The sequence below is a fragment of the Copadichromis virginalis genome, linkage group LG11, assembly GCF_057382275.1.
Source record: "Copadichromis virginalis isolate Kocher_CV1m ecotype Utaka linkage group LG11, C_Virginalis_male_GT1.1, whole genome shotgun sequence".
Lineage (NCBI taxonomy): Eukaryota > Metazoa > Chordata > Actinopteri > Cichliformes > Cichlidae > Copadichromis > Copadichromis virginalis.
In genome coordinates, this window is record NC_140628.1 from 40,714,392 (window position 1) to 40,741,946 (window position 27,555).

Below are 27,555 nucleotides of genomic sequence, written 5' to 3' on the forward strand. Positions count from 1 at the left end.
AATTCAATAAAATTCAAATAAAATAAAAAGTCAGTTAAAATGACAATCAATCTAATTGAAACAGTTGCATGTTATGGACTTGGCCTCAAGGATTCGTAGTTTAGATTTAAAATCACTTAATGAAATGAATTCAGTCATATTCCATTCCTTCTGCAGTTTGTTCCAGGCCGAGGGTGCTAAATGGACAAAAGCTCTTTTACCAAGTTCAGTTCGGGCAAATGGAACAGAAAGCAACAAGTAACCATGCGGACGAAGAGAATACCGACCAGCATGTTTCATTACAAGCAGGGAACATATATAAGAAGGCAGCAACCCAAGTATCGCCTTATATATAAAACTGTATAAATGAGAGTTCCTCCGACTTACCAAAGCAGGCCATCCTACCTGAGAGTATAACTCACAGTGGTGAGTCTGAAATTTACAGTTAGTGATGAACCTCAGACAAGCATGATACACAGAATCAACCATTCGAAGACATTGAGCAGAAGCATTCATATATAGAATATCACCATAATGCATGAAACGTGTGTTTAGCTGTGGTAACTAATTATTGTGGAAAGATCACAGAGAAACACTGATGATGTCATAAATCTCGACACACTGGGCTGCCTTTATACTGTCCCTGTGTTTACTTGGTACTGGTTCAATTCCAAAATTGCAGTATGGTAAAGTGTAACCGGTGTGATTCTGCGTTGTGTCTGATAAAAAAGGTAAAAGAAAGAAAGACCTCCAAGTAAATAATTTGCCCACTCCAGCTCCTCTCCCACAGGGGAATTGTAGAAAAAGGGCTGGCATTTATTTTTACATTAAACATAAAGTATGCATATACACGTAACATATTTGACATAAGATAAAACAAAAACAACATGAAATCTGACATACCTTAAAACACACATAATTCATATTTAGCCACCCTGATGTTTATGATTGCGATTTTAGTTCAGTTATTGTCATTATTAAGCCTGTTTTTGTAAGATGTTATAAGTGTGTAGTATGTGTGTATCATAAATGTGTTTTAGGCGCCATAAATGCTAGCATGAATATATACTCCTTGCTAGCTTGGGAGCTGTGGTGGGTTGAGCTAACCCTCTTCCCCACTGTTTGTATTTGGTCGTAGGAGCTGGAGTGGGCAAATTATTTACTTGGAGGTCTTTCTTTCTTTTACCTTTTTTTTATCAGGTGTTGGAAAGAAATGACACCCACCTCTCCCACAGGGGAATTGTAGAAAAAGGGGAGATGCAAAAGGGGTACATAGTATTGCACCAAAGAAGAAGAAGAAAAGAATGAGGAGGGGCTCTAACTGATAATGAACACAACTACAGGCTTGGAGGTCCTAAAAGTCAGGTATAAAAGGAGCAGTTTGGGGGTTTAGAACACATTTTGTGTAATTATAACAATGTGATTTATGACCCTGTTACAAAAGCACTAATGACTGACCTGCAGCTGAAGCAGCCACACCTCTGTGTGACATCATGAACACCGGAAATTACACCTGTTTTCACCTGCCGCATCTGCAGAATGAGATTTAAATTCTTATGGCTGTTTTTAGCCTTGGTACTCTGAGGGGGCTAAACTCGCGGGAGCTCCTCATGTTTGAGTCTGCAGCAGGTGGGCTTTCTCACCGTCCTCCAATCACAGATCATTTCCACTCCTGAAACTGAAGCAGGCCGAGAAACGTCATCAAAGGTCAGACACCTGGACCTGGTTAGATCTGAGGCTCTGACCCAAACATCCAGACAGCTGATGGTGATGAAGATGTAGGCTTCACATCATCAGTGTGTTAATCCTACCGAGTGCCTCCGCAGAGGCACAGCAACCAGACCGTTTTACTCACTCACCGCTCCGACGAACACCTGCACAAACAAACATCTGCACAAATAAACAAACATCTGCACAAACATCTGCACTCTCAGTGCTGCTGCTCCTGCTCGCAGATGTTCGGAGGAGGAGTGAACATGCTCCCTGTTCTTGCTTCATGAGTAACATCACATTTTTGGCACATTTTTCGTCGCAGTATTGGACGAAAACAAATCAAAGAACATTTAACGCTGTTATTTCAACGTTTTAACGCGTGCGCGGATGTTTAATTGACACTTCTCCTTTAAGAGAGCTTTTCCTTTAACACACCTGACCACACCTGAGCTGGACTTCCGGGTCTTTCACAAAGAGAAGAAACAACAACAAGTCGGCGGAAGAGAGCCGGGACCAGGATTAAAACCAGGATTAAAACCCGGCCCAGGTCTTCAGCGAACAGGTGGGTTTTTTCTTAGTGTGAATTTCCGCTCCGTTAGCATGTAGCCTGTTAGCTCGGAGCTCAATCACAGTTTTTATCATATTTGATCACAAACGTCACGTCGCCATGTCAACTTGAGACTGCCGTCATGCAATGGGCGGGACTACCGCTACCTGCAGCTTGTGTTTTATTTGTCACAATTTCAAGTTCAAAAAACTTCAGAGCATAAAAACAGAAATTTTTTAACACTCCCGCGCGCGCACACGCACGCATATAAACAGACAGTTGCGTCATATACAAAGCTGCGTGTAAGAGTCTGTATTGATTATTGATCATCAGATCAACACGAAACTTTCACACCTTCGTTCGTCCACTCTGAGCTCTGAGGGAGCCTCAGGAATGGAATAGAGTACGCTTGGGGAGTGTGATCGTGTGTACAACGTCTCTTTATGTCTGTCTCCACGTTGGTTGAGTGTGGAGTAAGTGCATATGAGAGCATGAGGGTGGGAATGGATGTTTGTATCTGTGTGTGCCTGTATGTCTGTGTCTATATGTCAGGTTGGGTGTCAGGCGCCACCTCTCTGGGGACATCTCAGGCCCTCCAAGGTTTGGAGGCCTATCTCCCCCCACCACCACTTCCCCTGCCAGTGGCGGACCCCCTCAGACATCGGTGCGTTGGTGGTTCTTTGTGTCCGGGGATGGGCGTCCAGGTACACACCGGCTCACTCCTTGGCGGCCGCTTATTGGGGCCTGGAGCCTGGGGCTCGCTCGGGCCACTTCGGAGGTGGGGTGCCCCCGGCCTCTCGGCCTGGGGCTCGGTCACTCAGGCGCAGCTGGCTGCCGGCGGAGCTCACGGGCGCGTCACTGCAACCCCCCCTGGCTTCTGCTCCGCAGCTGCTGAGTGAGCCCTCATCTGGGACTCTCCTCAGCTCTTTCTGGGACAGTGGCGCGGCTGCCCCTCTGTTGGTCTTCCTTGGTCTCTTGTGTTCTGGGGGCCTCTGGATGTCTGGAGTTTTGATCTCCTCCACACCTGCTTCACGCCCTGGAGGACGGGGCTGTGGCCCCCCCACACCCTCTAGCAGATTATTACATGAAGGAACCTTTTAAAAAAACAAAAAACAAGCACGTCCATGCTCACAGGTGTACACACGGGTGATCACACCCACAAACTACACCCTTTTTGGCTCCTACCTCAAAGCACACTGTGTTCTGTTGATCTTATGTGCTGCACAATAATGTTTAATATTTAGTATTTACTGTCATATTCCCATATATCATTGTGATGTTGTTTATTCTATTACTCTTGTTCTCTTCTGCTTGCTTTCTTTTTTCTTTCTCAGCAGGTGATCCAGGTGATTGATATATGCATTTTTTTTTCTCTGTCCGTTCTGTTGGTTTTTGTCTTTTGCCCTTCTCCCCCGTCCCTCTTCTCAGCTGTTTCTCTTTCCCTCTTTCTTTCTCCCCTTCTTTCCCCCAGTCAAGTCTGTCCCGTATTCAGTAAGTGAAAATAAAATAAACAATAAAAGGTGAATCAAATGGACCATTACGGCAAGGCTGGGATGGTCAGTTTGGTAAAGTAAATCCGTTGGGCATCTTTCTTTGCCTTTAGACAACAATTCTGATGCAAAAGAGCCAAACGGGACAGGCAAAAAAAAAAAGAAAAAAAAAAAAAAGGAATGGAAACGACATTTTTTCGCCTGATCTGTTCCAGAGCAGGTTAGATTAACAGCATCAGTTACCATGGTGATTTACCTCAACAAGCAGTGAATCAGCTTCATAGTTACGTGAAGTTACCTGGGTTTTAGTGGCGATGTGGGCCCCCCTAAAGATCGGAGGGTTTGAGGGTCATCAGAGAGGATGAGTTTGTCTGGACCGAAGTCCTGCACTTCTAAAATAACAAGCATAAAGCAGAACAACAGGAGACTAAATCTGAGTAAGAACAACACAAAAGCACTCAGAGTTCATCCTGATATCAAAGCCAGAGAATAAAGATGAGTTTGATGTCAGGGCCTGATGTGAAGAAGACCCGATCCCCTCTGTGCTTTCATCTGGACCACAGTCATCCACTGTGCAAACTTCAGAAATCAGAGAGGGAACAAGAAACTAGAAAAGAATAGAATGGGCCTTTATTTTTCAGACTCAACGAAACGAGGTTGTTTTCCCACCGCGGAGCACCCGGGTTTACCTCCATTCTTGCCGGTCAGCTCTTTTTTGCTTCCGAGGCCTCATCGGAGGAAGCAAGCAGGCTTTTTTGTGCTGCTTTGCCGGCTTCGCAGAGAACTGGATCTTCAGGGGCTTTACTCTTGGGCTGCTGCCAGTAAAATACGCTTGAGACTTGTTGGAGCTGGTTTAATCCCCACAACCCCCTGTGTTTACCATCCGGGTTGTCACCTGAAAGCATGGAAAGCCACGGCTCATCACAATAGGAACCCTGATTTACTGTGTGGCTTACTGCACTGTGCGGGCTCTGTTCCAGGCTATTCTACAACTGTCCCGGTGGGTCTCAACATTAAAATGATGTTAATTAATGCCCGCTCAATTGCCAACAAGTCTTATATTTTAAATGACTTGTTCTGTGCAGAGACGCTTGATTTAATGTTTGTCTATGAGACCTGGCAGCGTGAGAATGAAGTCTCACATCTTTTAGAGCTATGTCCCACAGACTGTTCATTTCTCTGTGCGCCTCGGATATCTCGACGAGGAGGTGGAACAAGCTGTAATTTTTAAAAAGACATTTTCATACCAGTTGATTTCTTCGAGCTGTTACAACTCTTTCGAGATGGTTATGATAAAAATTGGAAGAGATCAGCCCATGTACGGTATCTTAATTTATCGTCCACCTGGGTCTGCTGCATCTTTTCTGGCAGACTTGAAAGAACTTTTAACTTCCACTATTAAACTGGGCAAGGTCATCATTGTTGGAGACTTCAACATTCATGCAGAGGACTCATCAAATAGTACCACTAAGGAGTTCCTGAGCATCATGGACTCTTTTAATTTTGTTCAGCATGTATCAGGCCCTACTCACACTGCTGGGCACACTCTGGACTTGGTCTTCACTTATGGCGTTCCCTTGACCACTTGAATTTAAATGACGTTGTCTTTAGCCACCATAAGTCAGTCTCTTTTAATGTGTTTGTCAACTCAGAGTCTCTTCCCCAAGATTTTGTTAGCTGCAGGCCCTTTATTGATGACTCTGTTATTTCTAAATTTTCTTCCCTTTTTGATTTTAAAACTTCTTTTGACGATGTTGAGCTCCTTATTAACTCTTTTATTGAACACTGTCTTGCTATTGTCAATCAGGTTGCTCCTTTCAAAGATAGGCATTGCTCTGTTAGTTCCCGCACACCCTGGTTAAATAATCAAACTCGTGGTCTTCGATGCTCCTGTCAAAAAGCAGAGCGTCTCTGGAAGTCCACTGGTCTGGTTGTCCGCTGCTCTCGCCGGCTGGAGTGACCATTGAACCCCCCGGCTTGCTATCGAGCGGGTGGGTAACAGACGTCTCTGAAAACGTCGGCACACTTTTGCAAATGTACGATGTCTTGACAAACCAAGAAGATATTTGTAATTTACACAGCTACTTTCTTGCCTGAAAATATGTTAAGTTTATTTTGCGACCCAGAAAGATTAATAAGACTAATTTTAAAACTTAGTAGCGGCCGCCATTGTTGGCAGCTGAAATTTGGCTATGAATTCTGGGATATGGTGGGATACGAAGGACACACCCGACCCATCCTTCAAATTTGGGGAAATGAAGGACACATTTGTCGGCCACATTGGGACAGCCTTCGTCGCCTGGCTGTGACGTAGTCGGCCTTCAAATGCGGCCTCCGGAGGATGCAGCCGACGTTTTGGGACACAGCTTACGTTTGGTTGACTCTGTGGAATCCTTTAACCCTGGAGAACCCATGGGGTCAGAGCCGACCCCATGGGTTCTCCAGGGTTAAAAAGCAGTTAAAAACTTTTTTGTTTAAACAGGCCTTCTGCTAATCAACAATTTTGAATTGTTTTGAATTTGCATTGTTTATATTGTCTATTTTATTACTTAATATTTTCTTTATTTTGACCTTTGTGTACAGTGCTTTGTGACTGCCTGTCTACGAAAAGCACTTAATAACTAAACTTTACTTATTATGGGCGCTCCCCGCCAACCTGCCGGAGTTCAAATGTAAATAGTAAATACACGTTGGGAATAAATGACACACAAAAATAGAAAAGGCACACAGCGGAGAGCAAAGAAAAGACTTGGACTGAATGTGTGAGTGTCCTGAGTGATGGGGGTCACACAGGCCATGGCTCAGATGGGTGGGTGGTGTGCATTTGCTAAATCAATCATGAAACTTAGGTGAAGGTAGCATTTTTTTAATGTTTGTGATTCAGAATTTCATGTTGAGAAGAATTCTACATGCTTTATTGTGATGGCAGTGAAAGTGTCGTCTGTTGGGTTCAAACATTGCATCAGATTTCAAAATGATCTTTCACACAGTCTATATAAATGCAGGAAGCCAGGAGGTGGAGAAGGAGGCCTGCATTATGCCTTAGTGATCAACCACATCACACTTGAAGTACTCCAGTGTTTACTCCAGTGTTTCAGCACACACAGGTCGTGAGCTGTGTGTGGCACAGTTCCTTGTATCACCTGTTTACTGTTCACTTGGATTTACCTGACCCACTCTCTGTTCTCTGGCAGGTGCATTTGCTCACAAAACAGGACGCGCCATGATGGAGGACAGCGGAGGGAGGAAGACCAGAGAGGGCGAGGACGAGGAGACGGTGAGCTCAGTCGTGACCGAGACGAGCACGCTGCCGTGGTCTGCAGACAGACAGACGGGTGGACGGACAGGTAAAGCTGACAGGATGAGCGTGAGGTCAGGTGTGTTTCTTCCCGAGGCGTCGAGCTGCACAGAGAGCGAAAGAGAACTGAAGGCAGAGGTGGAGAGGAGGTGCGGCAGAGCGGGTTTAGACGAAGGAGCGGAGCTACGTGAGGATAAAACTAGGGTACACCTGTTGGAGGAGGAGCCCCGAGAGAACCTCCTGCCAGAGAAAGCTGCTCAGGTGTTCAGGCCTGCAGTGACTGCCCTCCACTCCCCCTCCTCACTCAGAGAGTCTGGGCCGCTCCGGGAAATGGAGTCCGAGAAGAGTCCCTTTCTGGGTCCCCGAGGAGTTCCCGAGAACTACAGTCAACATTATTACCTGCACGAGGAACTGCGCTCCAATAAACGTAAGTACTAACTCAGAGACTATGTCAGAAAATCACATCACCTTGCATCAGGAGGAAATGGTCAGGGGGTCGGGCACACCTGAACAGAACCACCTGAACCACCTTAAAATCTGTAGATTCTAGACGACGCTCAACTAAAACGACTGGAATGACTCGGATACTTATACATATTAGTGAAACCAGTCCCTGACAATCACAAAAATGCAAATGTTGATGTTTTTTTGGGGTTTTTTAAAAGTAAAGTAAATTTTTATTTATATAGCACCAAGATAAAATCACAAAGTGCTTCACAGAAGCAGAAATGGACATGAAACCTCAAACAAACAAAATCAACCAAAAACAAGTTTAAACAGTCAAATTTAACACCAAGGTTACTAATGGAGGGTTTAATATAAGAAGCAAGAGGGCCTAGATTTTTAACCACCGGGGGAACAAATTTCTCAGGAGCAAAAACAATGACTTCAGTTTTACCAGCATTTAGTTAGTTGATAATTAGTTGATAATTATCAGCCAGCCGATCTCTAATGGAATCTAAGCAGGACTGCAAGATTTGGAGCTTAGAAACATCAGGTGGCCTAAAAGAGATATATAGCTGAACATCATTAGCATAACAATGATATGAAATATCAGAAAAAGAGCTACAAAGAGCCCCACAGGAGGATCAGAAAAAAAAGTTTTTAAAAATCAGAGGCTGAGGAAGAACTCCCCATTAAACAGGAAGTTGGCTAATGCGTGCTCTGGCATTATCTGCCACCATGGAAGCTGTGGAGAATTGCTTATGCCATCACTCATTTAACCAATCACGTCAGGTTTTGGGACCTTTGGACAGGACAGCCATGCTAGTGCGTCCAAATCATATGACCATTTAAGATGACGTACCAGCAAGATGCAGTCTCACTGAGTCTCCGTTTGTGTTGACAGACCAAGTAAAGCTAGAGTTATGATAAATCATTCTCATTGTGCTTTTTCCTGAATACTGTCGTCAGGTGTAGCGTACAGAGCAGTGGTAAAACTGGATGTTCTAAGGAATGCACTTTCAAGCAAAAACGAACAAACACACCCTTTCCTATTGGTGGAAAAATGCACCACATCAACCAATCAAGAAATGATATGGCAACACGTGCCATTTGTTTGCTTACAAAGAGGGGGAAAGTGGGAATGATTTTGATGTTTAGCATGTTTGAAGTGTGTCTACGGTGTTTGGCTTTTGTTCTTTTTTTGCATGTCACAGCAGCGAGGTGACGGCTGAATGTCACTGACTGAAATCTCCATGTGGAAAACAGAAGTGATACACCTGAGGTTTTAGGCCTGTGATGAGCTCCTCTGCCTTTTGCTGGACAGAACTAGTTTTTGGAACAACACAAATAATTTGTGTGACATCTGATTGCTTTGTGCAAAAAAACGGCAGAGACTGTTAACAGTTGCACAGAACTTTTATTTTTTCATCACAAGTTCTGAAAATGATTTGTTGAACATGTTTCCTGCTCTGATTTTCTTTTAAGGTTAGTTGTGTCACTACAGTATGTCAAAATGAAAACATGACTGTAAATTCAGACACGTGAAGTTGTGCGTAAAAGACTGATGCCAAACATGGTGAGGGAGTCGAAAACAGCAGGTTCTACCCTGGACTCCAGGGGGTTTAATTACCTGCCCCTGTTTATACACCTGTGCACCTCTGACTGCTGACTCTGCCTCCATTAACTCATTTTTCTCATCTGTGTCAGGAGGGCAGTGCTGTCTCAGTACGGATGTCCTGAAGATGGGCGTGTCTCTGATGGCCTCGGCGTTCTTCTTCCCTTTACTCGTCTGGGGTGGTTTTGTGTTTCTGCCATTTGATGCCCCGCTGCTGGATGGTGCCCCCCTCCGGCTCGTCTACACGCTGCGCTGCTCTGTGTTCGCTGCCACCCCCATCGTCCTTGGTGAGTCACATACCACCGAAAAAGAGATGCAGAATCTCACCTGTCTCACCTGTGTGCGTCTCACCTGTTCTTTAGGTTGGCTTGTTCTGGGCATCTCACGGCTAAGGTCAGGTGTGCTTCGTCCTCTGTTTGATGATGAGATAAAGGAGGCGGAGCTACAGGAAGTCACTGTCCACCAGCGCTTCATCTCTGACTCTGCCTCGCTGTTCCTGATTTACTTCCTGCAGCTGGTCGTTATGGCGATGTACCTTAGCCAGGAGCAGCTGAAGCTTGTGCCGCTCCTGACCATCCTCTTTGCTTTTGGAAGGTGAGGATCCATCCACGATGTGATCAGTCGATAACGACATCGATTGATGAATCTAATGGCGCTTCCGTGTCTACACAGGTTGGCTTACTGGGTCGCTGCGGCATTTGGCAGCAGCATTCGTGGATTTGGTTTTGGCATCTCCTTCCTGCCAAGTATCATCATGATGGGAGCAAACTTCTACTTCATCTTCACGATGGATGCGGCGAGTTCCATTTTCAGTGTTCCCCATGACGAGGCACCGCCTCAACCAGCAGGCCGACAACGGTTTTGGGGATAAGACACAAGCAGTGATTGATGATTGTCATTATCGATTGAAAAGTAAAATCTGTCTTTATTTTGAGGTTTAAATGCTTTAAAATGACCAGGCGTAGCCCTGCCCAGCTGGTGTGCGCGGCTCTTGTTTTTTCCTTTATTAAACTGCTTCCTGTTCTCTGCAGCTTCCTGTTGATCTTTTTTTTCTGTTTTATTTTCTACAATTGTTTTTATGATCAATAAATTAAAGAAAAGAGACTGTAATTTACAAATTTTCACAATAAAAGTTGGAAACTATCACATCGTTTCCTGTCTGCAGTGTTTCAGAATAATGTTGGTACAACAAACCTTTTTTTTTTTTTCAAAGGACATGACAAAATATGTGATTTAGGGAATAAAATAAGAAACTGATTATTATTTATGTTACAATTAGATATTTAGATTTTAATTTATATTTATTTACAAAGGTTGTTTTTTTTTTTTGCACACTGCAGCCTGTCAGTGTTGATGATTAATCATCTGCTGCTGTGAAGCTGATTTTTCTAGTTAAACTGGTCAAACTGTCATATGAAATCTGAGCACAGGAAGTACTCACACCCTGACTTCACAATAAAAGGATAATGTTTTTCATTTTGGATAAATAAGAATCTTAAAAATATCGTGAAGTATCAAGAGTCGATAATTTTTGTCCCTCTTTATCAGTATTTATAATTTGATAAGCAGAAATGACACAGGAGGATAAAGGGTTGAAATGTTTGTTGCTCTGAGGCATCGGAAACAGTATGCGTCATTATATATAAACACAGTTTCCGGTGACACAAACTAATGAGATCAATCGCATTGATCAATAATCACGAGATCATTTATGGTTGACAGGAAGCAATTTTCTGTCTTCGCCATTCTGTCTACAGGGAAGCTTTTATTTTGAAGGCTCAGGTGTGTGAGGCTTTTGCAGGTAGACTGCATTTTTTTTTATTGTCACGGACTGAAGGAACTTCCGAGAGCAGCACTGCCATTTGTTCCTGCAAGATCGGCTCATTTACACCACATCCTGCCACTGAAAACGCCAAACAGAGAAGTTTTCTTCATGGAGTCCGTACCTGTGAGGAGGCGGTCCTGCCTGCTGCGCTTCAGAGAGCGCTGTCCGTTCAGGAAGCTCTGCAGACGCACGTACGGTCAGTAATCTCTGTTTAAATAAAGCTCAGTGAAACTGCTTTTGTAATCAGCTTTCAATAAACTTTAACAATAGGTGTGTTTTAACGTCATTAACGTGTTTAACCCTGATGAGGTCATCAGAGGCTGCAGGGCTACTCTGGGGGAGAGGCAGGGCTCACCTGGACAGGTGAGAAGTGTGATATACTTCACCTGAGTAGAAACGCCATAACAGGTCTAAATTAAAGCTGCTGACCTTCAAAACAGATTCGAACTTGATCAAAATAACTGTGTACACCTGCGTGACAACCACTGTCTTAGCTTTCAGTTCTGGTTTTAACTCCAGTTCTTCTTCTGGTCTATTTTCTTAGGTCCAGCCACAGTTGTGGTTCGGTTACAGTCCACTGTCAGAGGCCATCATTTGTAACCTTCACTAAAGCAGTTTCTGTGCTGTGATGAGCTCTGAAACCTGACTGAAACTCTTCAAATAAGCCATTCCTCTGCAGATGATCTGTTAGCTGTTTGACAACTACTGGCAATGGCAATGTAGCTTGCCATTGCCAGTGTGTGAATGGGTGAATGACTGAATGTAGTGTAAAGCGCTTTGGGGTCCTTAGGGACTGAGTAAAGTGCTATACAAATGCAGGCCATTTACCTTTTTACTCTTTCAAGAAAGTTTGATATAAAGGAAGGTTGGAGATTGGCCTATAATTAGCTAAGACTGCTGGGTCTAGAGATGCTTTTTAAGTAAAGGTTTAACTACAGCCAGCTTGAAGGCCTGTGGTACATAGCCGATTATTAGAGACAGGTTGATCATATTTAAGATTGAAGCATTAATTAATGACAGGACTTCTTTGAGCAGTCTAAAAAGAGTTGTTACAAAGGGCATAAAGCACCTCGAGGTGACTCTTGTTGCGATTTGGCTGAATTGAACTGATTCCATTTCTATTTCCAGTCGTGATTTTGGTCAGAACAGAGAAAGAAATCAGTCTGTCCCAGAGGTTGCTGACTCTTTATCGCCTCCTGTTTCCTGTGGAACAGACATATCAGCAGCAGATTCGTCTCCTATTGATCTACCTTGGAATGATGTCAGATTTTCCTCCACCAAGCAGCCAATGCTTCAGATGTTCCCACATTTGGCCAGGTGTCAGAGTTTCTCTCCTCCTGACCAATCAGACGCAGACACTCACATGGAGGAAGATTTGTGTGCCGCAGAGAACCATCAGAACCACCAGAGTCACCAGAACCAGCAGCAGGACGCAGAGGGCAAAGCAGACAACCATATGGGTGAGGACTGCCTGTGCTTTTAGTTTGAGCCTGCAGAAGCTGAACTGAGGAGTTCAAAACCAGATTTTTAGACCTTTGAAAGGAATCGGTTAGTTTCTGTCTTTTTCTCTTTATTATTTATATTTATGATTTCCTTGGAGACACATGCTAAGCTAAAGGAGCCCAGTTAGCTCATTTAGTGGATTAATTTTTTTCCAGTGACGCATGAATTTTACCCAGACCTCACTGATGTTAACATCACAAATGGACCATAACGTACACTGACTGAGTGGGAAGCCGTGACCGCAGAGGTAACTGCTTCACCCAGGAGCTCAAAGGCTTGCCACTAGTTGAAATCTCTCTGATTTTTGTTTTGTTGCTTCTTCCTGTTTCAGAGCTCGATGATGACGTAGACCCAGAAACCGGAGAGAGAGCACAGGGTTGACCCCACCCCCTTTCTGTCAGGAACTGCTGCACCGCCCACATCACCTACACCTGGGGGAAGAAAGAAGCCTGTTGCACGATCATGACCTAAAACACTGTCAGAATTCTAAAAATGTTTAAAGAGAATCTAGTTTAAAAATGGATTTAGACCAGTAACGGATATATTAGATGACAATAACAGGTAAAGTAACATTTCTATGAAGAAATATGTGAACCTCTTATGATGATTAATAAAGGTAAAATCAGAGTCAGGTGTTTTCAGTTGAGCTGTTTATATTCAATTCAATTCAGTTTTATTTATATAGCGCCAAATCACAACAGCAATAGCCTCAAGGCGCTTTAAGGTGCTTTATATTGTACAGTATTTAAAGAACTATCTATCTGAGTCTGATTTCCACAACATGTTGTGACTCATGACCAGATGAGAAGTGAGGATTTCAGAAAGAGACTTGTTGGTGGTCATTGGGCTGTAAGGGTTCCCAGAAGCTTCCCTACTTTTATTTTTTTCATTTGTTGCATCAATCAGCATGCACTTTGTCACTCAGAGAGTAAAAGTCCTGAATTAGCAGCTAAGAACCAAAAACAGGTTCCAAGAACTTTGGCAGTTTGTACTTCCTGCAGCATGGAGTGACCACAGCTACGAAAATGTTCCCACAGTCCAAAAGCATCTATGGTGGGGTCATGGTTTGGGACTGCTTCAGTGCATACAGACCAGAACAGCTCACCATCACTGATGGAATGATGGATTTTGACTGAGAAGCAGGACATCTGCCTGTGGATTGAATCGTGCAGCAGAGACAACAACCCTCAGCTCACAAGGAGAACATTGAAGAAACGTTCACGTGAGGAGATGTGAAGCTCAGAGTCCTTGAGGCTATTGGCCACAGCAGAACCTGGAAGCAAAGGTTCAAATACTTGATATGATACTGGACCAGTCGCCTCAAGATGCTTTGTATTGTAAGTTAGACCATACAATAATTTAACATTGATAACCCCAACAAGCATATGACCCCCTATGAGCAAACACTTTGACGACAGTGGGAAAGAAAAACTCCCTTTTAACAGGAAGAAACCTCCGGCAGGATCAGGGAGGGGCGGGGCCATTGATTGGTTGGGGTGCGAGAAGGAAGACAGGATAAAGACATGCTGTGGAAGAGAGACAGAGATTAATAACAGATATGATTCAATGTAGAGAGGTCTGTTAACACATAGTGAGTGAGAAAGGTGACTGGAAAGGAAAAACTCAGTGCATCATGGGAATCCCCGGCAGCCTACGTCTATTGCAGCATAACTAAGGGAGGATTCAGGGTCACCTGGTCCAGCCCTAACTATATGCTTTAGCAAAAAGGAAAGTTTGAAGCCTAATCTTGAAAGTAGAGATAGTGTCTGTCTCCTGAATCCAAACTGGAAGCTGGTTCCACAGAAGAGGGGCCTGAAAACTGAAGGCTCTGCCTCCCATTCTACTTTTAAATACTCTAGGAACAACAAGTAGGCCTGCAGAGCGAGAGCGAAGTGCTCTAATGGGGTGATATGGTACTTTACGGTCATTAGGGAGCGTTCACCCCATGATCAGAAGGTTGAGGGTTCAAATCCACCGAAGGCTACCTGCGGTATCCCTGAGCAAGGTACCGTTCCTACACATTGCTTCCTGGGTGCTGGATTGGCTGCACACTGCTTCACTGAGTGAATCGGTTAAATGCAGAGTAATTTCCCTACAGGGAAAATCCAGTTTTGAGATCCTTCCCAGACACCTTAACGCCCACTCACATCTAGGTTTCACAATGAGGTCACCCGAAACCCTGGCTGATTGTGACCCACACCCGTTTTCACACCTTGGGTTGTGTGATTAGGTTGAGGTTTATTAGGGGGTCCATTGTCCCTCTTGGCAGATTACTCCCACAGGGCTTAAATCTGGGACTCTCCACTACTTGACCCTTAGAACTGAAAAAGCTTGTTGGATGAGAGGTGAAATGTCTTAAAGCAACTTAAAGAAGTCCAGACGCTTTTCTTTCCAAGCTCCTTAGACTACGATAACCTGGATGACTGAGAACCTTCACAGACATACAGGGGAAAGTATACAAAAAAAAAAGATAAGATGGGGCCTGATTGAATCAGTTATGATTAGTATCATCAGTAAATAAAGTAGCAGGTCTGACTGGATTCTCTTTAAATGCTTTTAGGGCTTGTTTAGGTTTAGGAAGGTTTAGGTCGTACTACAGAAAGAGAGGAAAATGTTAAAGGCTTTAATCTTTTTACTGCAACAGAAACACCTCCATTAATCGTTTGTCTGTTTTACAAAGAACCTGAAACCTGAATCAGGTTTTGTTTTGTGTACAAGAAGTGTCACTCATCTGCTGCAGGTAAAGCCGCACTCAGACATCAGTATAAAAGGTTCTGCTGTCCCTGTGACAGAGTATTGGCACCAGGGCATGGTATTCAAAAGGAAAGCTTTTGTGTAAGAAGCACATGAATGCAGTCCAGGCAAGAAACTTGCAACATGTCAGAGGACGATGTGACCTTTGACCTGCTGACAATAAATTTTTTCCCACAAAGTTCTGACTTTCCCATAAAAAATTTCCCGTAAGAAGTTCTGACTTTCCCATCCCATAACATCTTTCCTCAGAATGTGACCGAGCTTTTGATTTTTCTAAGATTATTTAACTTCCAGTTTGAAAACATGAAGTTCCCGGTGGCTGATTTCTGGTCAATAAAATGATCGATTTATCTGATTTTAACATTTTGTGAGGTGATAAAATAAAAAGGTGATTTCTGTGGTGCAGATTTAATAATTTCCTTAGGGATCAGCATACTTTTTTAGTATGCTGATCCCTAAGGAAATCTTACTTTTTTAGTATGCTGATTCTGCTTGATGAATCCCAACTCGTTTAAACTTTTGTCCTTAGGTCTGATTCTAATGTACGGTCATCTTATTGATTACTGAACTATTGATGACAATGTGATGGCTCTATAAAACTGAATGTTTGGCGTTTTTCCTCTGCTTTTGTGTGAACAATAAAGCTATTCAATACCGGGTATTTTGTGTTGTATCCCATCCATCCATTTTCTTCCACTTTTCCAGGTCGCAGGTCGTTGGTCGGGCAAACAGCCTAAGGAGATAAATCAAGGGTTAGGGTTAAGCTCCTTTTTGCTCGACATCACCAACAAAGCCAGATTAGGCAGCAAAGTAACCAGACTAATATTAACATTAGTGTAACTGGTCCAGATGTTTGAGTGTAAAAGTGATATGCACCGGAGTTTCGTATCCTCCACGCAGCATTCCCAGCCTGTGTCCATATTTCAGATTGTTCTGTTTGTGGATAAGTTGGTATCATTAATTATTGATTAAGTCTTAATCTCTCTGTAACGTTAACGTCAATCAGTGTGCATCACAAAGTACAGCTTTAAAAGCCATCTGGTCCTATTATTATTATTGTGTCCCCACAAACATTTTTTTTCTGTTTCTGTTGTTTTGTAGCATGTTTATATCTGCTGGTGTTTTCTTAGATCACACCTACAGGTGTTAATGTTTACATGTTCACTTATCCTTATTAGGATAATCAGGATAAGAGAATGAACGTGGACTCTGCTGTTCTAAGTTGAACAGCAGAGTGCAGCTCACACCTGTACTTCCTGATGAAAGGCTCAGCGGCTTTATTCAGAGGAGTTTGGGATCAATCACACTAACTCCGGTGTAACATCTTCCACTTAGTTTGGCACTTTTGCAGTAAAATATTTTCTACAATAATCCGTTTGATGTGTCAGCAACACCAGAGAACATGAAATCATGGAAAACTTCTTTATTGACTTAAAAAACAAAAAGACAACATAATATTAAATCTTCTGAACGTTAATATTTACAGATTTTTTATGGACAGTAAACACATCAGTGTTTGCTTTCTTTTATTTTTAATAAAAGACGCGTTGCTTTTTCATTGGATAAGATCTTCTGACTGGTTAATATCAGTCTTCCGTTTCATTGGCTGCTTCTGTCTCAATGGGTGGGGCTTCATCCTCTGAGCTGGTCTGACGTGCTGCTGTCCGAAACAAATGCATCAAATCCCGAAACCTGCGGGACACCTGAAGACACGACAAGAAGTTAATAAAGTGAGCAGTTGACAAACCGACCAATCATGCTGGAAGAACACTGAACAGCCAATCACCTCGCTGGGAGTCTTGTTGCCGAGCAGGCTGGAAATGGCCTGAAATGTGTTCTGATTGGCTCCTTCTTGCTGACATGTCTTCAAGATGACCCGGTCTGCTTCTCTGAAAAATAAACAAACAGTCAGGCCTTCCATAGGTGCCTCCTAACTCCTTTTCCTAATCACCTTTCCTTCGTCGAGGTGAAAGAAAGTACCTTGTCCACAGGATCACTTTCTCCCCGCTCGCAGTCAGAGAAATGTTTTTGGCACAGACAGGGAGGTCAGGAGGAAGAGGAGCTAACCGAGGAGGAGTGCAGAAGGCTGCAGACGTGGAGGAAGCTGTAGTGGAGGGCAAAGCTACAGAGGAGGAAGTAGAGATCGTGGAGGTGCAGGTAGAGGTGATGGAGAGGGTCACAGGTGGCGGTTGCAGTGTCTCCTCTCTCCTGCTCCTCTTTGCTGCTGGGCTCTGTTCCTTTTTCCTCTCCTCCTCTTCTTCCTCGCCCTCCTCTTCCTCCTCTTTTGTATCAGCCAGTGGAAACGAGCCTTCCCATGATGCATCACACCGATCTGTCAACACAAACAATAAAGTTATTTAAAGCAAACACGCACCTGTCTGCTAAAGGACCAACAGAGGATCGTGTGACATACCTGGCAGGGGACTGTCGTCGCCCCCCTTCAGGTCCAGGTCTTTGTTAGCTGGTTCATCATGGGTAGCACTTATCTGAGAGTAGAGTGGGTCCAGACTCTTCATGGCCCTGGACACGCCCCCTGAGGTCTAAAGGAGAGATGAACAGGTAATTCAGGTGTAATTCTTTCTACGCGTTTCACCCCTGGTGAAACATACAGACATACCTTATTGCCATGGCAGCGGGTGCATCCTTTCCTCTTGTGTTTCTGGATCTTTGAATCACGACAAGGGCAGACCCAGTCTTTATCGGACCAATCACAGCCCTGCAAAGAATAGTGTAAATCTGTCCAATCACAGGGTTGAAAACAGTAACAATGTAAATCTGACCAATCACAGGGCTGAAAACACAGCTGCTCATTGTGACAGGACGTCAGCAGAAATAAGCAAACAATCCTGGATCCCGACTTCCAAAAGATCTGGAGTCATAACGGATCCAGATTTCCAAAAAAACAGACGTGGAATCTGACTTTGGAACGCTGTGGATTGTGTTTTTCTACAAACGACCTGGAGTACAGCTCTCCCCTAAAAGATTGATAAAAAGGAGCAGAGACAGGAAATAATCTGACCCCCTTCAGACCTTGTAGTTTCTGTGAGAGTCCATCTTCCTTCTCTGACGCCGGTTTGTCATTGGTTGGATCTTATGTCCCTCCTCTTCCTCTTCTAGTTCTGGCAACGTCACCTCCTCAAACCCGCCACTGGCCCCGCCTCCTGAATTTTGGCTGACGCCCTCTCCACCTTCCAACCCGCCGCCTCCATCTTCTGGCCAATGGGTTTCTTCAAACTGTCCAGGATGCGCTGGAGGTGGGCGGAGCTCGTCAAAAAACACCCAGAATTCAGCTTGTAAATGGGTGTGGCCTTTGAGCAGCATAGACATCTGAGCTTTGAGCTGAAAACATGAAACAGCTGAGATTAGCACAGGTTAGTTCCACCTGTCTGGTTAATCTGGTTCAAAGACCTCGTACCTCGTGGACGCTGGTGGGACTGAGGTCCTGGCCTATCTGCAGAGCTTTGATGATCTTCTGGTAATGCGACGGATTGTCTCCAAAGCTGATCTCCAGCTGTCGAAGGAAACGGCGGCTGCGCTCAAACGCCTGCTGCTCGTCGAACTGCAGAAGCATGAAGAGTGAAAACACCGTTAAATTCTTGTGACCTGCGAATGGACGGAGGCATGACGTGAACTCGTTGTTACTGAGCTAAAAAGCTGCAGTGATACGGATACTTGCACGGAGCACATGAAATGAGGCACGGGGACGTTTGTTTATTCAAACTGCGCCGCTCGAGTTCTGCAGCACACCGCTGACATGCAGTTTTTTTACTTCCTGTTTAAGAATCCATAGTGCTTTGTTCTGATGCTGGAACGCCATCTGTAACTGCACGATGGCAGACTGAGTGCGTGCACTCATGCCCCAGCTCGCCCGAACAGATGGGCGCAGTCCAAACATGCTCGAGCATGGCGGCCTGTACAGAGGAAGCAGTTGCGTCAGCCTCTACAGACATTCACTGTCCTGCTGGCAGCTACGGCAACTCTTAAGGTGGAATGCTTCGCTGTATGAGCTAAATCAATCGGCGCACCTTAAAAAAAGAAAACGATTGATGATTCTTGTCTAAGGAGCTTGGAAAGAAAAGCATCTGGACTTCTTTAAGTTGCTTGAAGACATTTCACCTCTCATCCGAGAAGCTTCTTCAGTTCTAAGAGTCAAATGTGGAGAGTCCCAGATTTAAGCCCTGTGATCAATGATACTCTAAAGAAACTCTGCCCTTTGTGAACATGGAGATAAAAGGAGCGTCATCCTTCAGCTGTTCTCTCCTCTCATTAGGAAACTCTTCAGCCTCCTAACAGGTTCTCACATGAGGGGCTCTGTGATTGGCTGAGGCTGACTTTAACTTTAGTCGGAGCTTTAGGGATTAGAGATTTGTAAAAACACCAGTGTTGGGTAAGTTACTTTAAAATAGTAACTTAGTTACATTACTAGTTACTTCTCTCAAAAGTAACTCAGTTACTTCAAGTTACTCGTTACTTTCAAAGTAACTAGTTACTAGGGAAAGTAACTTTGATTTTACTCAGAATTTTCTTGTTAATGTGTTGCTTCCATAACTTTGCCAGTCTTCTAGCTTGCGTACTTGCCACAAGTGCACTGTGCCACCTACCAATAGAAAGGGAAAGATAATGTGCATATTTCCACGAGAGAAATCCCACGCCTGGACCGTCATTGACTACTGCCATGATTCTAGCCTACGTCACAGCGTCATGTGCGCCTTTTACATCCAACACAAAAACTGCAGTCGTGGTGCTTTCGATTGTACTCAGAACTCAGAAATTCTGCCTTCTGAATTGGAAGATGTAGGTTAGGGCTGCTCAATTAATCGAATTTTAATCACGATTACGATCTGGGCTTTCAACGATCATTAAAAATGACTGAGCCGATTATTAGCACCTCCCTCGTACTTTACTCTCGCGCTGCTCCGTGTGGTAAATCGAGTGCACCGCTCTCCATTTCGAACACGCGTCACAACAATTAAGAGGACCCGAGGGAAGCTCGGAAAGCTAAGCAGAAGTTATTTGGAGAGGAGAGTGACTGCTGTTGGTTGAAAAGAGAGGTAAAAAAAACAAAACTTCAGTGGTGGAAACATTATGGGTTCGCGGAGTCAGACGTGGATCAAGTAGACAGTGTGTAAACTTTGCTAGGATGTAGTAGCTGCACCACAGAGCAACACTGCAAAGTTCACTAAACATAGATGTTTACATTTTTCATTTATTTCTTATATTGCAAACATTTGCACTGTTATCAGTATTTGCACACTATTTTATATTATTTTTTAAAGTCATTATTCAACACATTGTTATTGTTAACCCTTTAAAGCCGGTCAGAGCAGCACGCTCCGTTTTGCCTAACCATTTTTAAATCCCTGTAGAACCTGAACCATGTAAGCTAGCGCAATAATTTGTTTTGCATATGAAACCGGAGGAGTTGTACTTGCATCTGATGCCATCAGCTTGTCCTCGGTCATGGTTTCCTTCCACATAAAGCTTTGCAAAAATTGCATAAAAAGCACTTGCAGCAACAAAAACATAATATTCCAGAAACACGCTTTGCCGATCCATCAGCTGTTCTTAACACTTCCCACTTTGAAAAAGACGTCAACAGGAACTATCGCATTTCCTGCCCGAAACCAGAAGTGATGTCATTTTCGCAGAAAATCTAGTTTTTTACTTGTAGGCCTTAAAAGCCTATACTAGTGTTTTTATAAGTCATGTTTGACTTTTCTGAATAGTTGCTGGGATGCTTAGGACTCATATTGCACTGCTGGAAATAGTTTATTTTGATGCACCTGCTGTTTTCTTTGCAAATTTGCATCATAGGATTGTTTTTTTGTTTTTCCTGCAGTATATAAAAATTGCTGTATCTCCAAAATAAAACTATGAAGACACTCAAAATAAATTTCCTGTTGTTGTAAACTATTTTTTGCAACTTTTTTTGTATTTAAAGTTTTGAGGGATAAACCTCTTAAATTTCTCCAAGTAGAAATATATGTAAAAAAACAAAAACTATTTTCAATTTTTTTGTAGTTTATTGCACTTGTTTGCAATTAATGTTGTTACTATGGACTTAATGCATACATATTATTAAAATATGGGCTATAACAGTTGTATTGATGTATAGCAACTTGAAATGCTCCCACAAATGGCACTACAGCATGTAAAAAAATAATATAAGCTCTGGCGGACTTGGTTCTATGGTAGGTCTTAAAGGGTTAAATAAATATCGTCAAATAATCGTGATCTCAATTTCAGTGAAAATAATCGTGATTATCATTTTTGCCATAATCGAGCAGCCCTAATGTAGGTAACACCAGACTGCAGATGAGCTGCATACAGGGCTGGACTGGGACAAATAAATCGTCCCGGGCATTTTGACTAGAGACCGGCCCACCATTATAGGAAAAATCATAAAGCCTTTGAATGAAAATAAACACTGTTGTGACAGTGATGTACACTGTTTTGATGGTATATATGCATCGATCTATCAATCGTTTGTTGTAAGATTCAGATAATTATTTTTTAAAAGCGAGACATTTTAAATGAGAATAAGAAAGAAAAGTATTTCTTTGTGCCCCCCTTTCCCTTTTAATGCCCTACATGGACCCCTGGCAACACTTTGCTAGATCCGCACCTGCACAGTTACCAGCTGTCAGCTGCTTAGAAAAGGATCCTGGTGTTATTTGTCTCTCAGAAACAGTTCATAACTTCCCTTCAACTCATTCATGTCACCTAAAAGGTAAACCTGTTTCTCCATCACAGCTCTGATGATCCAGTAAGGACATCTCCTGGTTTCATCTTCATGTTTCCCTCTCACCAGATAACCAAACCGACATCATGACCAGCAGCTTTACAGCTGTGGCTCCAGCAAACATCAGCTGATACTAGAAATTAATATTAAATAAATTCTAACAACAGCTGATCAAGCTTAAACGTGCTGCTGTTGTTTAGCGCGACATCCGCTGGTTTCCTCTTTCGGCGCAAAGTGAGCGATAAACAAACAAGAGAGCCGATCAGCTGATCACTGATCAGTTTTCATGATTGAAGTAGAAACGGGAGAGGGAGGATGAGAGGATGAGAGAAGAAGAGGCAGCTGTGCAGCAAAGACACAGAATAACTCCAGCTTTGTGCCTTTTTCATTGTAGCTGAATTACGGGACAAACTGTTCCCTTTCACCTCAATAAGAAACGCGTAATATTTTCTCTGAATACCAGACGGGACGGTTGGCAACTCTAATAACTTATGAACAAAATAAAGTTCAACATCAGTAACTTCATAGCACCACCCAGCTGTATAGAAACTCCGTCATGCTAGCTGGCACGCAGTACGGAAAAAGTCAGCATAACGAAAATAAACTGCACCTAAACTTGGTTTATATCTGACCCAGAGAGACTGCAGGTCATAACTTCTTACCTGAAGTTCAGTTCACACTTGGACCGGCGGCCGCCTCGGGTCTCTTTTCCTTCTGCGTCCCTTTTCCTTCATCCACCTGCTGGCCTCCACCACTTGCTAATGTTACTGAATCCGTGGAAGCTCCGCGACAGCCACCACACGAAGTAACGAGTAACGAGCCTATCTAAATCCCAGTAACGACTAACGCGTTCCTGATTTTGGCTTAATAACTAGTTACCGTGCTCGTTACCACAATAATAACATAGTTACTGTAACGCGTTACTTAATAACGCGTTAGTCCCAACACTGAAAAACACATTTTGAATTCATCACTTGGAGCCTTTATGAGGAAACTTAATGAACATGTAGCTGATGCTGAAATGCAATTGTGTGGGTTGCCATGACAACACCAGAAGCCAGCGCCTGAGATCGTTATATTGTTTTGCTTTATTTAGTATTCATGTTTGTGTACACTTACAGTGGAAAAGGATCATCTTTGAGTCCAGTGATACATTTTTTCTTACAAAAGAAAGTTTCTGTGAACATGATTGTGGAGTAGTCACCTCCTCCGGAGTCACAGGAACAACAAGTTGTGAGCGGCAGAGACAAGACTGACTTTTAGGGCTCTTCAACTTTTCTACTGCTGGTTTACAAAGCGTACACGGTAAAATTATGCTTGTTAAATTGTTAAGCACTTGTGCACTTTGTTAAAAGACATAAGTGTCTGAAACAGATGTTGTATGTGCCAATGGTATTATTTTACTTGCTTCTAGTTTTCATGGTGCTCCATGATTGTGAGAGGAAATAAAAAAGGAATTGTGGACATCAGTAAGAAGCGTGGATTTTTTTTTTTTTTTTACCAGAGTTGATACAGAACACCTTGGGCTGTCATCAACAGGAAAACCAGCGAGTTTAACTCCAATGATAAAAACCACATGAGTTGCTCACCAGTCCACACAGCAGCGCCTGGTCAGGATGCAGAAAAGCGGCGAAGTCTTGGAGGAGGTCTGTCCGGTTTCCCAGGATGCAGCGCAGTTTCCTGAACAGCTGCATCACTTCCTGTCCATCTCCCACCTGCTCAAACTCACTCAGCAGAGACACAAACTCCTCCACCTGCTCAGGTACATCATGCAGTGCCTCACGCACCTGTCGACACACAGGAGGAACATCATGAGCCCACATGTTCTAAGGAGAGATGGTGATTACTGTTGCCATAAAAACAAACAAAGTGAAGACCGGCCCCCTCGTACAGACTGTACGAACTTGAACGAGCGCCACGCCACGCCACGCCAGTAAAATCAAATGTCACTATTAAAGGAAACACCAACTCCACCACCTATATTTTAGGTATCTTATTCCACAGTTTTTCTAATTTTTCTATGTAACTTTGCACTGTCCACTTTCTGCTGTAACAAAAAAATTTCCTACGTGTGGGACTAATAAAGGTTATCTTATCTTACTTTTACTGCCCTCCAGTGTCCGTGTGGTGGCACTACAGATTCCACTTACATTGCCCCATCAATCTTTCCCTCTCATTCACCCACAGACGTCGTGCTGCTGTGGTCACTCCTCCTAGCTCCTTCTAACACGCAGAACAACGAAAGCTAGACACAAATCCCGGGAGACGCGATGCGGGAGTCATTAACGATGCTGTTGTTTATGATCCTCAGAGATTACAATGCTAACAATAATCCATGCAAAAACGAACCAAAGAGCCCGAAGGGAAGACCGGACACGTTGCACCGTTTATGTGCCGAAGCAAAAGCAGCTGAACATCAATGACGTTCTCATCCAGGTGATGATTCACAGGTGAAACCACAAACATGACCACGAGCACAGTGTGTGGTAAATTGACTGATTCTTATATAGCGCTTTTCTACTCTCCTGGAGTACTCAAAAGCGCTCTATACAACACATTCACATTCTGATAGGCACTGACTCTAAACTGAGTGCTTTTCTAACGACATTCACACTCCGACAGATGCATCGGAGAACATCAATATCTTGCACAAGGATATTTGGCATGCAGACTGGAGGAGCCAGCGATCCACCAACGTTCCAATCAGTAGTTGACCTGCTCTACCTCCCACATGGTGGACGGGTGGGTGGAGACCTATCAAGTGATCATTCACTAAAATCTGACCAATCCTGCTGGAGGAGCAGCCACGAACGTTTTCTCATTTATCACAAGAAACGCAGGAAACTGAAAGGAGGTTCGGAGGCGATGATGTCAGCGTCTGGAGAGACCACGTGTGCAAAGATGGGAGCTCAGCAAACAGCGGGACGATTTAACGTCCATTGCTCACCCTGCTGAGGTAACTCTGTGCGAACGCCATGTCTTTGCTCTCTCTGTGCGGGTCGTTGTCCAGGATGTTTTCGTCATACAGCAGCAGCAGTTTGGCGCCATCTTTGCTGTGGCGCTCCTGACGGCTCCTCCTGAGGCCACGATGAGGTTGGCTTCGGCCTGCAGAGATGACAGAAAATAAGAAACACGAAGTATTCGGTCACAGATGGCGAGTGTTTTAAACGGTGTTCAGACGCAGACCCACCTCGTCCTCGTCCGGGACATCGCCCCCCTACTCCTCCAGGCGTCCGCTCTCTGGACGGCGTCTCCTCGTCTAAACCCGCTTTTTTGCTCCGCCCCTCCCCTGAGTCCTCTCCTTTTGGCCCCTCCTCCTCTTCCTCTTCCTCCTCCTGCGACCCAGGAGAGGTGGGAGAGTGCTCCTCCTCTGAGTCGCCATCTGTACAGAGCCGCTGCTCCGCCGCAAGCCACGTCAGCTGCTTCATTGTCTCCTAAAGGTCAAAGGTCAGAGATTATCCAAACCCTTGGCACCTCATCAGCATAACTTTTCTTTTCAGCCGTGCTTTTAATATTTTTAAACAAATCCAAACGCCTCCTCGTGAAAACAGATTTCACTGCCGAGAGTTACCGATATCTAAATCAGTGAATACCAATCATTCACAAACGTCTCCCTGAAGACGTCTGTCCTTCAGTTTGTTTTGGTTTACTTTAAAGACCAAACTGGTCTTCATTAACGTTCATGTTTCTTCAGACTGTGTCCTCTGGATTCAAACCCAGCCAAGGGTTTGGTGAGGTTTTTCTCAGAAACACCGTTCTCAAACACACTGAGCATCATCCTACTCTTACTTAAACTTGATCATGCTGTTGTAACCAGTGATGGTTATAATGGCGTTACAAGTAACGGCGTTACTAACGGCGTTACTTTTTTCAGTGATGAGTAATCTAACTAATTACTATTCCTATCGTTACAACGCTGTTACAGTTACTAACAAGAAAATGCGGCGCAGTCCGTTACTATTTGTCAACAAACAGATGGTTGAAGCTGTGAGATGTGAGAGATTAGCGTGTTTGGAGAGTGTAGTTAATGTGTTGTCTTGTGTAGTTAGTGTGTATCGTTGTGGATAGTTTTGTGTTGTGTGTCAGAACAATGAGGCGACTGCTGTCATTGTTCTGCGATGACAATGACAACAACAATGACAAGAACAATGACAGCGACTGCTGGAGACAGCGACTGCTGTCTCCAGGTAGAAACAGGAGTGACACACCTGCTGCTGTCAGACCTGCAGGTATCAGGCTGTGATGTTCTCCTTTATAGTGGACAGAAATTATTGTTTTGGAGAGGCACAAATAATTTGTGTGGCATTTTACTGAAGAACAGCTGATTGTTCTCTAAATAGTTTGAAATGGTTATTTAAAAAATCAAGGTAAAAGGTAAATGGCTGCAAATAACTTTGTTTGCAAAACTTGTGCACAGGATTTTAAAATTGGCAATTTATATTTGCATTTCAAGTTATGAAATATGATTCATTAAACATGTTTGTGGTTGTTACAGTGAAAATATCACTTTTTCTACTCTGATTTTATATTTTTTGTTTGATTTTAGATCAATTGTGTTAATACAGTAGTCAAAATGAAAACACAACTGTAAATTCAGAGACGTGAGGTTGTGCTGAAAAGGACGATACCAAACAAAGTAAATAGTTTTTAAAGGTGAAATGTGGAGGGAAAATCAAAAGTAGTTAAAAATGGTCAATTACACCCTGGACCCCAGAGGGTTAAACGTTTTTTAAAGTAACGCAATAGTTACTTTTCAAGTAATTAATTACTTTTAGAATATTGTAACTCAGTTACTTTTTTGAAGAATTAACTAGTAACTATAACTAATTACTTTTGCAAAGTAACTTGCCCAACACTGGCTGTAACACAAATGTCCATTTTAGGATCAATAAAGTCTCTGTCTATCATTTCAGCAGCTGTTTGTGCTGATGAGCTTCTACTGAAAGGAAAGAAATTTAAAAAATGTTTTCTATTCAGCTTCAGTTTCTGCCTCAGACACAAAAACATGAGAAAATCTTTAGTCTTTGTTTCCTCAAACCTGAACTTTTCTCTCTGTGTCGGAGTAAAAATACATGATCAGAGACAACTTCTGACCAATGAGGAGGCCGGCAATAAAACCCGTTTCACTTTTATTTAAACATCACCAAATCACAACAACAGCTGCCTCAAGGCGCTTTATATTGTAAGGTAGACCCTACAATAATACATACAGAGAAAACCCAACAATCATATGACCCCCTGTGAGCAAGCACATTGGCGACGGTTGATCTGATATCCTCGTGTTGGTGTTGTTCCCAGATCATCATACTAAATATTGTTCCAGGATCAACATTGCAAGTGACCAATCAGAATGTTGTGACGTCATACCTTTGCGACTTCGGGAAAATAATAATAATAATAATAATAATACTAATAATGGAGTGGATTTATATAGCGCTTTTCTAGGCACCCAAAGCGCTTTACAATACCACTATTCATTCACTCTCACATTCATACACTGGTGGAGGCAGCTACAGGTGTAGCCACAGCTGCCCTGGGGCAGACTGACAGAAGCGAGGCTGCCATATCGCGCCATCGGCCCCTCTGGCCAGCACCAGTAGGCAAGTAGGGTAAAGTGTCTTGCCCAAGGACACAACGACCAGGAC

General features: G+C 43.4%; 3 protein-coding genes across 5 annotated transcripts in view; 2 read left to right on the forward strand and 1 right to left on the reverse strand.

Moving 5' to 3' along the window:
* The first annotated feature begins 1,933 nt into the window (after positions 1–1,933).
* On the forward strand, positions 1,934–10,229 carry LOC146699576 (transmembrane protein 79-like). Its single transcript, XM_085472580.1, has 5 exons — positions 1,934–2,254; positions 6,924–7,454; positions 9,179–9,373; positions 9,449–9,680; positions 9,759–10,229. Exons 2-5 carry the CDS (start codon positions 6,953–6,955, stop codon positions 9,955–9,957), a joined length of 1,128 nt encoding a protein of 375 aa, XP_085328706.1. The 5' UTR covers positions 1,934–2,254; positions 6,924–6,952; the 3' UTR covers positions 9,958–10,229.
* Positions 10,230–10,908: 679 nt separating this feature from the next.
* On the forward strand, positions 10,909–13,045 carry LOC146699577 (uncharacterized). 2 transcript variants are annotated; one of them, XM_085472581.1, is made up of 4 exons: positions 10,909–11,107; positions 12,126–12,371; positions 12,570–12,661; positions 12,746–12,808. In XM_085472581.1, the coding sequence occupies exons 1-3, from the start codon at positions 11,020–11,022 to the stop codon at positions 12,623–12,625; spliced, it is 390 nt and encodes a 129-aa protein (XP_085328707.1). In that variant the 5' UTR covers positions 10,909–11,019; the 3' UTR covers positions 12,626–12,661; positions 12,746–12,808. The 2 variants fall into 2 exon arrangements, with proteins under 2 accessions (XP_085328707.1, XP_085328708.1); XM_085472582.1 differs by lacking the exon at positions 12,570–12,661 and having other exon boundaries at positions 12,746–13,045.
* A 3,531-nt stretch (positions 13,046–16,576) lies between these two features.
* Positions 16,577–27,555, reverse strand: part of gon4lb (gon-4 like b) — a 28,351-nt gene continuing 17,372 nt past the window's right edge. For both annotated transcript variants that reach the window (XM_085472583.1, XM_085472584.1), the window contains exons 21-30: positions 25,101–25,344; positions 24,858–25,015; positions 23,500–23,697; positions 18,584–18,727; positions 18,199–18,507; positions 17,786–17,884; positions 17,582–17,708; positions 17,149–17,500; positions 16,955–17,057; positions 16,577–16,871 (exon numbers count right to left, since the gene is read on the reverse strand). In XM_085472583.1, coding sequence (XP_085328709.1) covers positions 16,755–16,871; positions 16,955–17,057; positions 17,149–17,500; positions 17,582–17,708; positions 17,786–17,884; positions 18,199–18,507; positions 18,584–18,727; positions 23,500–23,697; positions 24,858–25,015; positions 25,101–25,344 — 1,851 coding nt within the window. In that variant the 3' untranslated portion in view covers positions 16,577–16,754. The remainder of the gene's footprint in view (positions 16,872–16,954; positions 17,058–17,148; positions 17,501–17,581; positions 17,709–17,785; positions 17,885–18,198; positions 18,508–18,583; positions 18,728–23,499; positions 23,698–24,857; positions 25,016–25,100; positions 25,345–27,555) is intronic.

Excerpts from the sequence above, each read along its gene's own strand:
- LOC146699577 (XM_085472581.1), top strand. The coding sequence starts at position 11,020 with ATGGAGTCCGTACCTGTGAGGAGGCGGTCCTGCCTGCTGCGCTTCAGA. Across the intron at positions 11,108-12,125 it reads GCTCTGCAGACGCACGTACG|ACATATCAGCAGCAGATTCG; the intron begins GTCAGTAATCTC and ends CCTGTGGAACAG. Across the intron at positions 12,372-12,569 it reads CAAAGCAGACAACCATATGG|TGACGCATGAATTTTACCCA; the intron begins GTGAGGACTGCC and ends ATTTTTTTCCAG.
- LOC146699576 (XM_085472580.1), top strand. The coding sequence starts at position 6,953 with ATGATGGAGGACAGCGGAGGGAGGAAGACCAGAGAGGGCGAGGACGAG. Across the intron at positions 9,374-9,448 it reads TGCCACCCCCATCGTCCTTG|GTTGGCTTGTTCTGGGCATC; the intron begins GTGAGTCACATA and ends CCTGTTCTTTAG. Across the intron at positions 9,681-9,758 it reads ATCCTCTTTGCTTTTGGAAG|GTTGGCTTACTGGGTCGCTG; the intron begins GTGAGGATCCAT and ends GTGTCTACACAG.